Genomic DNA, 13557 nt, shown 5'->3' on the forward strand with positions numbered 1-13557 from the left:
GACATTCATTGTGCGATAGCCTGTCATTATTCTGAGCTAAACATACCATTTCTCTCCCAGAAGCTGTAATTTTCAGAAATCCTAAGCAAACAAAGACAGCACTAGATGATGATTTAGCTTGTAGAGATGAAAAAAGATCTCTGGTGGGAGGGGAAGAAGAGAGGAGGGGAGAAAGAAATACCTCCATTGAAGTTACTGGGAATAAAGATATCACATTTTAATTTGTCACCACATCTGAAATCACCAGCCATCTGCAGTCTGCAGGCCAAGGAGAAATGATCTAGGGCTGATCACTCTGCTTCAGCCAAAGATGTGTATTTCTTTGAGAGCTGTTAATGAGAAGGAAATTAAGCGTGTGGAAATGTGCCCATAACGCTCTTTGGCTCACGTGAACAGGCATAGAGCAACCATGCCCAGCTGAGGGTCTGGTTCCACATTTCATGGCATCCCAGCCCAAGTTCTCAGGGGGATCTTAGGGACGTTAAGCTGTGAGGAGCTAATCTCAGCTCCCTCGCTTTGCTATATCCCAGACATTTCTGCCCAGTGGGTGAGGGCAACATCCTGACATTGCTCGCTCGAGGCTGCTGTTGAAAACCTGGATGTTCCCAGGACCTCAGGGTAAATGGCCCGTATCACATTGCCTAACAACAAACAAAGACATTTAACGTTCGTGATGCGGGCGACAACATCATGATCCTGGCAATCGGCAAATATGTACAGCAGCAAATTAAAGTTTCAGGGTTGCATAAGGCTCAGCTGCAGGATTTCTCATCAGCTTACCCTTTAGCTCCTCTTCCCTCTCCCCTTATGACTCATGTTTGTCTTTCCAACAGGAGACTGGCCAAGTCCACCTTGCTGCTGATCCCTCTCTTTGGTATTCACTACATCATGTTTGCTTTCTTCCCTGACAATTTCAAAACGGAAGTTAAGCTGGTCTTTGAGCTCGTGGTTGGGTCGTTCCAGGTAAGTCACCTTTTGGACCACCAGTTAGTCACCACATCCGTCATGGGAATATATGAACATCTGAGCTGGGTTTTCCTTGGATGTACCCAATACAGTTCTTATGCCTTTGGGGAAAAATCTCCTCACTCCTGCTCAGCAGGGATGGAAGATAATGTTATATTTTGCCTCCTGAAATTCCAGGAGGAGATTCTCTCTCCTCATTTTAGGCAGTTGGAAAGAAAATATATCTTTATAAGCTAGTCCCCAGTTAGTTGCTTTTTGTTTGCTTGTTTGCTTGTTTTACTTAACAGAGAAAATCAAGCACCTCCATTCAGTTTATGTATCACTAACACAGTAAGATGAGATAAACACCCTTCAGCAAGGGTGTTTTTCTGGCCATTAATGGCATTCTACTCTGTCTTCAACAAGCTGACTTTCGTGCACCATCTCTTCTGTTAGCAAAGTCCTGCCTCTAGATCCTGCCCAAGGCAAGGGGCAGGTGAAGGAGGCAGATTCCACGGGAGGATGCATTAATCTTGAGGAAACCCTGACAGAGTTTTCTTTGAAGACCTTCTCACACACTTCACTTCAGTCACTTCCAGAACTGGGCTGTTAACCTTGGCCTTGCTGTTGCATGGAGAAAAAAATAAATAAAATAAAATAAAATAAAATAAAATAAAATAAAATAAAATAAAATAAAATAAAATAAAATAAAATAAAATAAAATAATGTACATTTGTACCCATCCATTAGTTGGCTCTAGCCACTTTGGCACAGCCTCCAGGCAGAATCCCTCGCCATGTACCATACACATGTCAGAGACGTGCTTAGATATATTTGTTAACATCCCTGCCTACATCATCACTTCACATCTGGCATCTCTGAGAGTTAGATGGACCTGTTCTCAGTTCCTGTCTTTAGTGTTTGCAAACATAAGGGCTGGAGAGAATTTTGTTTTTTTCAATGAAAGGTGAGATTCTCAAAATATAGGGGTGATGGGAAAGGAACAGTTTAGCCTTATTCTGTACCTAAGATATTTCTGACCTTGACAACACACTAGTGAGCACAGTTAGATCTCCCCAGTTTTAGCTGTGAGAAGCAAGCTGGCTCTGGTATCCCATGCAGTTGCCTTTAACATCCAAGTCAGAGTGACCAAGTGCTCCACTTACAGCTGAGCTGACTGGTGATGGCTTTAAACATCAATCTGGAGCAAGCTTTGGACTCATAGCCATGCTTCAGTGTACCCTAACCAATCTTCCCCTGCTGCTTTTACAGGGAAGATGCAACCAAGTGGTTTCTAAGGGGCACCTCAGTAGTGCCTTTCTCCAGGGCTGGAGTGAGGTTGAGTTGTGGTCTTGAGGAGTATAAACTATGATGTGCTAAAAGCCTGTTCTCTCCTTTCCCCTAGGGATTTGTGGTGGCGGTTCTGTACTGTTTCCTCAACGGGGAGGTAAGATCAACAATGTTCTCTGGTTAATGTTTGCAGCTGAGGCAAATTGAATGCTTGCAGAGAGCAGATTGAGGAGTGTCCCCTTTCTGATATTACCACACTGGGGGAACGTTTCCAAGTCAAATGGTTCACCCCACAAAAACAACTCAGCCATTTGGCAGACAGTTTCCAGTATAATTAATAAACATTTTAGGGCTTTAATGTGCACTTTAGTATTTCTGCTACTGAGTCTTTCCTTTACTCTTGAGACAGCATCAGCAAAACTCATATATAACCTTGTATAAACCCTGATCTGAAGGGATCTCCTTCAGTGGGTGATAAAGCCCATCTTCTGAGTCCTACTCATGCTTACCCTCTCAAGGAAACCTCCACAGACTCAGGCCCACTGCCAGGATGCAGGCCTGTTACCACTGATATTTTTGTACCATGCTCCGTCTGCCTGTAAGAAATTCAGCAGAGACTGAGCAAACCCAAACTGCAAAGTCTACCAAGTAGGTGTGAGCAGCTGAGAGCTTGGAGCTGCTGCTGTCAGCTGGAGCACGTTCAGCTCAATAAACTGACAAGAAACAGCTGTGATCTGGGTTGTGTTCCAGCTTCCTGGGGAGAGGAAGAGTGTCCAGAATCACAACTTGCTCTCTTACAGCTCTGCTTCTTCTCTCAGCCATGCTGATGCCATGTGTGCATCACACAGTGGCATGCAGCTCCAGCAGAGACCTTTGCTGGTAAGCCTGCTCAGAGCAAGGCACTGCCACACAAACCTATTAACAATCCCAAACCCAAATAGGATTGATGTGACTTGTTATGCACAGGCCAATACCAGGTGAATATGATTCTACCTTAGAGAAATTGATCTTGACTTTTTCACAATTCCAGTCCTGGGGTTTGCATCTGTGTTGTTGTACTCTTCCTGTGCTTGCTGATCCCAGAGACCCTCAGACACAGCTATTTCGTCTAATTCATACCATTATCATAGAATCATAGAATCATAGAATATCCTGAGTTGGAAGGGACCCTTAAGGATCATCAAGTCCAACTCTTGACACCGCACGGGTCTACCCAAAAGTTCAGACCATGTGACTAAGTGCACAGTCCAATCTCTTCTTAAATTCAGACAGGCTCGGTGCAGTGACCACTTCCCTGGGGAGCCTGTTCCAGTGTGCAACCACTCTCTCTGTGAAGAACTTCCTCCTGATGTCAAGCCTAAACTTCCCCTGCCTCAGCTTAACCCCATTCCCGCGGGTCCTGTCGCTGGTGTTAATGGAGAAAAGGTCTCCTGCCTCTCAACACCCCCTTACGAGGAAGTTGTAGACTGCGATGAGGTCTCCCCTCAGCCTCCTCGTCTCCAGGCTGAACAGGCCCAGTGCCCTCAGCCGTTCCTCGTACGTCTTCCCCTCCAGGCCTTTCACCATCTTCGTAGCCCTCCTCTGGACACTCTCCAACAGTTTCATGTCCTTTTTATACTGTGGTGCCCAGAACTGCACACAGTACTCGAGGTGAGGCCGCACCAGCGCAGAGTAGAGCGGGACAATCACCTCCCTTGACCTACTAGCGATGCCGTGCTTGATGCACCCCAGGACACGGTTGGCCCTCCTGGCTGCCAGGGCACACTGCCGGCTCATATTCAACTTGCTGTCTACCACGACCCCCAGATCCCTCTCTTCTAGGCTGCTCTCCAGCGTCTCATCACCCAGTCTGTACGTGCAGCCAGGGTTTCCCCGTCCCAGGTGCAGGACCCGGCACTTGCTCTTATTGAACTTCATGCGGTTGGCGATCGCCCAGCTCTCCAACCTATCCAGATCCCTCTGCAAGGCCTTTCCACCCTCATTCGAGTCCACAACTCCTCCAAGTTTGGTGTCATCAGCAAACTTGCTCAAAAAACCTTCTATTCCTACATCCAGATCGTTTATAAAAATATTGAAAAGTACCGGCCCTAAAATGGAGCCTAAAACCTTTTATCCAAAACTTTGCACTGGAAGCCTGCATGAGGGGACAGGGACGGTGGCCAGATTTGTTCAGGATTTGAATCTGAACAGTGCAGACCAGATGATGTGTGTAAACTCTCTGAGCAGGAACAAGGAGCTTCTATCAAAAAAGTGCAGCTGTATTGACGGCTGTACAAACAAGCTGTAGTTAAATCAGTTGTATTTGGGCAAAAACAGGGCAGTAAAAAGAAATCCTAATTGCACACAAAGTATAGAATATGTTTCCATTGAAGTAGTCTGACACCTTCACCTTGTCAGATAAACAACTTTCTGCTGGCCTTTCTGCTGAAGCTCAGGAATTTCTGCACTGTTAGTTTATTGACTGGAGTGTCACCTCTTCTCTAAGTGGCTAACAGTTCTTACCAGGTTGAGTTTAGTGACCTGTATAAAATAATTCTTGGCCCCCCCCAATGGCTTGCCCATTGCTGCTCACACAAACAAGAGCAATAGACAACTGCCTTCTGCTGACATATTTGTCTTTCCACCACCTAGGTCCAGGCTGAGCTCAAGCGAAAGTGGCGAAGGTGGCACATGGAGCGGTTCCTGGACTCAGATATGAAGTATCACCACCCTTCCTTAGGCAGCAACGGCACCAATTTCAGCACCCAGATCTCCATGCTGACCAAATGCTCGCCAAAGACACGCCGGTGCTCCAGCTTCCAGGCCGAATTCTCACTGGTGTGATGGGGAGAGGCTCTCCAAGTACTGAGCATCCAAGGGAGAGAAGGATCCCCAGGAACCAGTGACACATTGACAAACCCATGTGAAATGATGTGCTCTGCATGAGCCAACAGGACAAAGTACTGGAAAAGCCACTGGCATCCAGAACAAGATCAGACAAGCTAAGAGGCAGAGAAATACTGTTCCTCTCCCTCTTTTCAGACCTTTCGCTCTAAGTTGGTGCCCTCAGGGGCTGATAACTATGAGTAAAGGTCCCTGTCACTTGAGGAGAGCCTGGGAGATCCTATTATAAATACTGAAGTAAGGGGGGAAAGGGAGGGGAGAGCCTGAGTCCTTAGTGGCTTTACCAGAACCGGCATCTCTGAAACAGATAAATTGCACTTTTTAAAAGATTACAGAATGAGCCAGTAAAGGAGAGATGAAGGCAAGAAGTGGAAAAAATAAAATAAAATTAAAAATAAAATAAAAAAAAAACAAACTTCTGAATGTGCCAAAAGCCCAGTTAAGAGGTGGTGATAAGGCACCAAAGAAAGTCGGAGATGGCAAGAAGGGACAGGAGGAACATGAGCAGGAAGGGGAGAGGCCAGCGCACGACCCCTGCCCTGTGTTTTACCCGTGCGAAGAAGAAGCTGCGGCACCAGGAATGCCCCTTGGAGGATGCCCCAATGTTGGAGCGAATTCTGCCAATTGCTCACCACCTTCATTAGCAAAAAGTTTCGGAGCATTGTTGGGTGCCCTCTGGAAAAGCAGCTTGCTGAGAAGGAGCAGCACAAACGTCCTTCTCTGCACTGCCTTCGTGGCATCGTGTCTTGTTTGGTTGTTTTCAATGAACAGGAAACTCGATTTGCATGTATAAAAACCAGGTACAGATGCCAAAAGCGGAGAACGGCTGTGTTTTTCATTCTTTTTAAGTTCACCCATCGATCTTGGTGCATTACTGCACCCAGCATCATTAGGGATCAGGGGAAAGCAATTGGTCTGTAATTCGTTTGCACTTGCTTAGCACACACTGCCAGGGAAGGGAGATGTAGAACCCTGTAATCCTTAATTGAATCAGACCTGCCATAAGGAGCCACTCTCCAGATGAAAAAAATTAGCTTCACAGCAGCAAGCAAAATTGCTTTCATCAAAACAAGGTTGGCTCAGCACGTAACTGGCACTCCAGGAGTCAGGAAGGAGCGAAGGAGCTATTAAATTGATTTCTTCTTCAGCTTTTGCAGGGAGCTTTCATCCTGTGATGAAGGCACTGTTAGATCTTTAAGATGTGCATGTGCATTTTACATCTTTTTTTGAAGGTCTATTAGTTTCCATATTGGGGCAATCCCTATCTGAGGAATGTACATAGAGCCTGCTAAAACCAAGGCAATAGTGGAGTGTTTTTTGTTTTTGTTTTCTTTTCTCAATGGAGGGAAGAAGGAGAAAGGAGAAACCAAATCCTGTTCAAATATGCTGAGCTGGCAGCTCATAGGGCATCACGTCACAGCGCACACTTACAGGCAATTCCTCAAACCCAAACTTAGAAAATAGCACGAAGATGCAGATGCTCACAGTTGTGTCTCACCCAATTGCTTTTGATTTGGGGTTATACCCATTATACACTAGTGGTGGAAAATCCAAGATCTCAACTTTTCCACCAGGTATTAACAACAAATGGACTTTCTTCAAAATTAAGTTGTAGTTCCTTGAAGGGAAACTTCTTTATTTAATGGGTTTGAGGGTTGTTTTTGTTTGTTTTGTTTGTTTTGCTTGTTTGCTTGCTTGCTTGAAGCATCTCTGATTCGCTGCCAGAAAAACACACTGAGCCCAGGAGGAGGGCTGCAGACCAGGATATCCAGGACATCCCATTCCTTTCTCAGTTCTGAGGAGCTGTTTTTCCACTGCATACCCCTCTCTGGAGCCATACTTGTCATCATCTGAGCTGGATGTTGCCAATATATTTCTCCACATGCAGGACTGAGGATAGCAGAGAGGGCTGAAGTCAGTAAGGGGCACCAGATAGTCTGATACAACTGCTCTGAGGGGTGGACGTGTACTCATGGGTTTCCAGCAAGCTAGCTCAGATGCTGTCACAGTGTAACCATGGCTATCCAACCTGAAAAAAAATACGAGAATAGATAGATATTTGTGGAGGAAGATAGTCACACTGAGCTCCGTGCTCCTGGAATTAAACTGCTGATAAGACTGAATGCTAGCCAGGTACAAGCTATCATTTCTATGGCTATGCTGCACTGAAACCATATCATGAGCAGTCAGAATCCAACACCAATGTGCCATGAGGTCTTCAAAATCCTCTTAGCAGTTCTCTAATTCCCAAAATCCAGAAAAACCAATAGGGTGTTTAAAATTCCCACATGTTGCTTGCACCAAAGCCCTTATGGCCTGGCACCCTGAGGAGCAAGGTCCCTATTGAATTCCCCTTGTGGATCTCAGAGGCAGGCAATTTTTGTTTGGAGCTGGTGCTGCTGTGGTGACTGCAATCAGACCTGGACCAGGACTCACACAGAACCTGCTGGAGAAGTCCCACAAGCACAAACAATTCTCCCATGCATGGTTCAAAGCAGGGACTGGACCCAGCTCTGCACTTCACCAAGTGAAGGGCCATCTGCTGGGATGCCTGGGAGAAGAGGGGGAAAGTTCTCATTAGGTTTCCAAGTTTTCACATTTGCTGTAAAATGTTTCCTGGTGTTGTAAACTGGTTCAGAGTTTGGGAGCAGTGTCAGTCTGGGAAAGAGCTGAGTCCTCAGGCTGTAAAGTCATGACCTCATCATTTGTCATGGTGGTAGCTCTCAATGCCCAGCAAACTTGGCTACAGAGGAAAACTGCCTAATCTTGTCAGTGTCTAAGGTGTGAACGTGAATCCCAGGTGCCAGAGAAGCAAAGCAGGGACTTTAAGCCCAAAGCTGTTGAGTGCAAGTGGAGCACCAGTGGCAGCAGCCTCCTCTCCTGCCTGAGACGTGAGGGAAACGTGTCCCATCTGTCTCAGGCAGCATCTCTGTGGGAGAAGGTCCCTGCCTGAGAGCCACAAGCAGGGTGAGTTTCGTCCCTGTGCTTAGCTGTGCCAGCATCAACCACATGCCAAAGGCAGCAGGAAGAGGCTTGCCTTTTAGAAACACAACAGGGAAAAAATTGGCCGTTTATCCATGCAACAGGTCCCTCTGCATCCCCCGAGCTGCACCACCAGCCTGAAGATAGGCCATGGCCTAAACTGAGGAGCTCCTTCAGAAATTAACTACATTAACATGCCAGCAACAGTGCTCCCAGGCATCCTGCTTGCAATTACTTAATCACTGAAAATCCAACAGCATTGCCATTATGCTGTCAGGGGTGTTGAAAGGTTGACATGGATGTGGTGAATACCTGCTGTGACAGGCATGGCAACCCCAGGGATGCAGACAGGGGCAGAGCTGCCAGCCCAGCTATGATGGCCCCATATTTCAGGAGAACAGAGGAGCCGGGGATGAAATCAGAGCTTTTCTCTCTAGGGATATGAACAATCAACTGATGGAAAAAATGTTTCTCATGCCTGCTCTGGCTTTCAGATCAGGCCCTTGTTTAGGTGACTTAGTGCAGGAATTTGGCTGGATAACTTGGCCTCTCTGCTCTGAATTTTTTTTTCACCCAACGCATCAATAACATAGAGTTCATGGACCTTGCTGCAACCCCAAATGGCAACCCAAACCGCGTTGTGCTAAAGCAATGCAGAAAACATGACGCCGTGCTCAGAGCTACTGCAGTTTGTTACAAAGCACAAGTCTGACCTCTTTAACTCATGGTAAGACAGGAACGACTCCGGTGAATGCAATGGAGTTACTTCAATACAAAAGAAGTTGAGGAGGTATAACTGGATGTGTTAAGCTTTTTGACATGTTTGAGGATCTTGAAGTTGGACTCTGAAACACTTTACAGAAATCAGGCCAAATTCTGATCCCACATGCATCTATCAGTTCACTGCAGTGACTCCTGATGTACACAAGCTTGTAACTGGAATTTGACTTTAGAAAAATTCCTTTATCTTCAGCCTGGAACTGTTTACTCCCTTCTTTATACCAGTGAGAGATCAAATCCAACCCCATTAATTAGTCACTCAAGGTTTCAGTGATTAAACTCTTAATTATTAATATGCATGGAACAATTAAATTATAAAAAATAATTTATTTTCTTAAGGTCTAGAGGTACAAAGTTCAATGCTAACATTAGACTAGATATTTCTGTTCAGCCAGGACCTATGTAGCTCAGTGGCCCTCTCATAAGCAGCTAGAAATGAGAATATGACCACATTTAGGGCTTGAAAAAGAGCAGTAAAGAAATTCTAGGCTGTGGCAGAATTTCAGAGCATTAAATTGAAATTAGGTTTTAAAAACAGAACGATGTGCAGCAGCATCGTTACTGCAGTTTTGAAAAAAAAAAAAAAAGGATCCCAAGCAAGACCAGGAGATGAAACATCTGATTTTATTATTTTTTTTCTGATTAGAAAAAATCCTGTTGGATTTTAAAAAGCAAAATGAAGTTACAAAGAAAGCTCAGGAGTGAATGTCGCTTGGCTCTGTTGTAAGGGTTAGCAGATTTTTGTGGCATCCCTCTGCCTTCATTCCTTCTACCATCACCATAATGTTCAAACAAGGCAGAAACCATTGGGTTTCTGCAGGAAATATGTGATATTTTCAGACTAGAAGGAAGTTCCTCGAACTTGGAAGTGCCAGTATGTGCCGTAGCAAAGCTCATTTTATTCTGTCGTGTTTGCACCTGGTTTGATCAATGCTCTCTGGGACTGCATGCGATACCAGAATCAAGGAGCCTGAGAAGCCCCCATATGGAAGAGGAATCTAGGTTTACCACCACAGCCCGTGTAAAACATGCCCTTTCTCTGCTGTGTCCTGGCCTCCCACGGCATCTCTGCACCAGGACGAATGTGCCAGACTTGGGGACAAGGACCACAGTCCTGAGCTCCCCAACTTGCAATGCAACTTTGCACTTTTCACAGACCAGTGCTTACAGGACCATGACGCCTCCTGATTGTAGATGACCCTCGATGAGTAGGAGGCCGAGCTCTTGGCCTCGTACATACCCATATCAATCTGGAATGACTCTGATGGTATCATTCTGGATATAAACTGGTGTAACAGGAAAAAGAATAAAGTCCGGGACTAGTACTTGGAGTCAGACATCCCCAAATCCAGAGCAGAGTAGATTTCTATCCATTTTCTTTCAGACAGTCAATTTTTCACCCATTATTTACATACCAGCATGATGAGATATAATTACAGTGACTGATCTTATTTCCCTCAGAGATCTGTAAAGTCACAAACCATGTCTTTCCTGGGCCAGTGGACAACCTCTTCCACCCCCTACTGTCTGAAAGTCCCAAGTCCTGTTTGCTTGCATGGTGTTGCATTATGTATTGAAGAGCCCTGGGTTTGAAACCCCAGTTATTTCTAGCATACTGTGAAATCACAGGGAAGAAGATAGTCGTTGGGACTGGAAAGTCTGTAACGGATCTCTAATGGAAATAATGCCCATTTTGGTTCTGAGGGCCAAGCCTTTAGGACATGCAGATTGGCATCAGCAGAGCACTTGATGTTTTATACCCTAGTTTTGTGGATATTGTAATCTTGTACATAGAGGAAATCTGAATAGCAGATTTGGGAAAAAAGAAAAAAAAAAAAAAACACTTTTGATACTCTGTGGATGATAAATTAAGTTTAAAAAGGCACTTTTGAATTCAAGAGTGTATTTTTCATACTCTGTTTCAAACGCAGCTCAGGCTGTTCTTTCTCAGTAGCTGGTGCCAACTGACTCTTTTCTTCTCACTCAAACTGTAAGCACCTCTGCTCTGCCCTCCTGTAAATAGGCTTTGACAGCAAAGAGTGATGAAAACTGGCTGTGAACAGAGAATCACTGTTAAGCCACATCTCTGTGGATTGTTATGTATCTAGGTGCTTGTGATGTATTCTCCATGCCAGTGAGACCAGGCCTGCTTGCTCAGCACAGGTGAAATCTCTGCCTTGTTTCATGGCCTTTTGCCTGATGTTATTTATTTTGTTCTGACTCTGTACATATGCAATGAATTGGCTATTTTTTTTCCTTTGTATTGGTTAATCTCCTTGCTTCAGAGGAGGTTCTTCTCTGTGGTTGACACTGCTGAAACCAAGCAATAAAACCATTGTGAAGAAATCATGTCTTAAGATGTTCCACTTGATATTTTACCTCATTTTTCTCGGTCCTGAGGAAGACACAGACAAAGGCAGTGGAGGAAGAAAGGCTGAGACAGAGGCAGTGAGCTGGTAAGGAGGTCGCCTAAAATTAAGCATGACAACCTCATACAAAATTAGACCAAATCACTCTCAAAATGAGAGACCATTGAAAACATCTGTGCCAGTAGAAGCATCAGTACCATATGTGATCCCCAGAACCACCACAGTGAAGGCAACACCACTGCAAGAATTAGATGGCTGGATGTGTTTTTTTGTTTGTTTGTTTGTTTTTTGTTTTTTAGGTAAGACTCATGTATAGAGGTAATAATCATGCAACTACTAAAACATTACAGTTCTTTTGCCATGGTAAAAAGTTGTTAAATGATTCCTGCATTGTAAGTATATTATTGCAAGTGTAGGGTTGAGCGCTGGAATATCCTGCAACTGTCTGGCAATGCCAGACATGTAATGGCATATAATGGTATAGGACATCATCCAGTGCAGTTTCCAGACCAGGGCAGTGGTTTGATTTGGGCTTGTCACAACCAGGTGATACTGCAGCAGTAGTGGTGGGAACAAATTTCATTAGATTTGTGCATCATGAGTATATGTCCTCTTGTATGTGGCACTGGTGAGACCGCACCTCAAATATTGTGTTTGGTTTTGGGCCTCTCACTACAAGAAGGATGATGAATTGTTCAAGCATGTGCAGAGAAGAGCAACAAAGCTGGTGAAGGGACTAGAAAACAAGGCATGAGGAGTGACTGAGGGAATTGGGTTAAGTCTGAAGAAGAGGAGGCTGAGGGGAGACTTCATTGCTCTACAACTACCTGAAAGGTTGCAGCAAGGAGGGGATCAGTCTCTTTTCTCAGGTGACAAGTGATAGGTTGTGAGGAAATGGACTCAAGTTGTGCCAGGGGAGGCTTAGATTGGACATTAGAAAGAATTTCTTCACAGAGAGGGTGGTCAAGGATGGGAACAGACTGCCCAGGGAAGTGGTGGAGTCCCCAGGCCTGGAGGTATTTCAGAGACATGTGGATGTGGCACTGACAGGCATAGTTTAATAATGAGACTCATCAGGTTGGGTTGATGGTTGGACTTGCTCATCTTGAAGGTCTTTTCCAACCTAGATGACTCTATGATTCAATGGTATCCTGCACACAACTCTTGCAGCTATCCACCCACAATCCATCAACCTAAGTACCACAGAGAGAGCTTCAGCACACCATTCCTGAACATGCAGATGCAAACACAATAGATCTGACTGTAGAAATAATTATATGAGTGGGTACTTAATGACTTGCTGGTGTAAATCAGTTGGGTCTGGGGTTAAGCATCCTGCTGCTTGGTTGCTGCTCTAGTTCAGCACTGGGATATAGTGCTAGGTTAAGTGAATCTCCCAAATGTGTTGTTTATCCAGCTCAAAAGAAATGCTTTGATTTCTGGAAATGCAGAGTTCATGGTAACTTTTTGATGTCTAGTGCAAATCTGTCCACTTAAATCTCTTCACACGCACTTTGAGTTGAAAATAACACCCTCCATGGGGAAAAAAATGGACCGGTCTTTTAACATGGATTTTGCAAGGCATCAAAATCTGTGCTCATTGATTTAAATTCATTAGCAAGCCATTTAAAGTAATATTTCTTTCAAGCACAGAATTGCCCAGTAGGGCTAATGAGACTTAACACTCTTTCTTTCCATTTCTACTGCCCCTTCATGGAGAGGCATGCAAAGCCCTGGCCTGCCTGCCTCCTTGACATGCCATGAACTTGTGTGCTGGTCCCTGGCTGCAGGCACTCTGTGCTCATCCCTGGCTGCTTTCCCACCCTGCCTGGTGACCAGGTACCTCCTGAGCCTCATGGTGGCCTTACCCATGCATCTTCCCCTCCAGCTTTCCTGAGGGTGCTTCATCTGCCCTGCATCGTGGGTGTGTTTCATCCTTGCTGTGTGCCCAGCTCAGTGGTGCTGTCTTTTCAGGTCTTTATTGCTCAGAACAAAGCATCAGGCTTCCTCTGTGCTGGAGAAATGCCTAGCAGGCAACTGCAAGTGAACAGTAATTATTCGTATAAAAGACACATTATTTAATGCACTTGAATATCAGGCAGAGAAAAATAGATTGCAGTGAGAGATCAGTGAGCTTTTCCTTGTCCATGGGGCCATTTCCATGGATCACCCCCTTCTTAAGCTGATTTACACCAGTTCACATGACTGGTAGAGGCCAAATCTACAACTAAGGATGACAAGTCTTTGCTATATCTGTCCCTCCTTTCCATGTGAATTAACCATTTTCATTTAAAAGCAAAGGGTCTAA

At 45.0% G+C, this 13557-nt stretch overlaps 1 protein-coding gene across 1 annotated transcript in view; it reads left to right on the forward strand.

Moving 5' to 3' along the window:
• Positions 1-11229, forward strand: part of LOC101790354 (vasoactive intestinal polypeptide receptor) — a 114534-nt gene extending 103305 nt beyond the window's left edge. Inside the window, exons 11-13 of the mRNA XM_005023238.5 lie at positions 834-963; positions 2351-2392; positions 4867-11229. Coding sequence (XP_005023295.1) covers positions 834-963; positions 2351-2392; positions 4867-5058 — 364 coding nt within the window. The 3' untranslated portion in view covers positions 5059-11229. The remainder of the gene's footprint in view (positions 1-833; positions 964-2350; positions 2393-4866) is intronic.
• Positions 11230-13557: the final 2328 nt, after the last annotated feature.

This window comes from Anas platyrhynchos, chromosome 2, assembly GCF_047663525.1.
Source record: "Anas platyrhynchos isolate ZD024472 breed Pekin duck chromosome 2, IASCAAS_PekinDuck_T2T, whole genome shotgun sequence".
NCBI classification, from domain to species: Eukaryota; Metazoa; Chordata; class Aves; order Anseriformes; family Anatidae; genus Anas; species Anas platyrhynchos.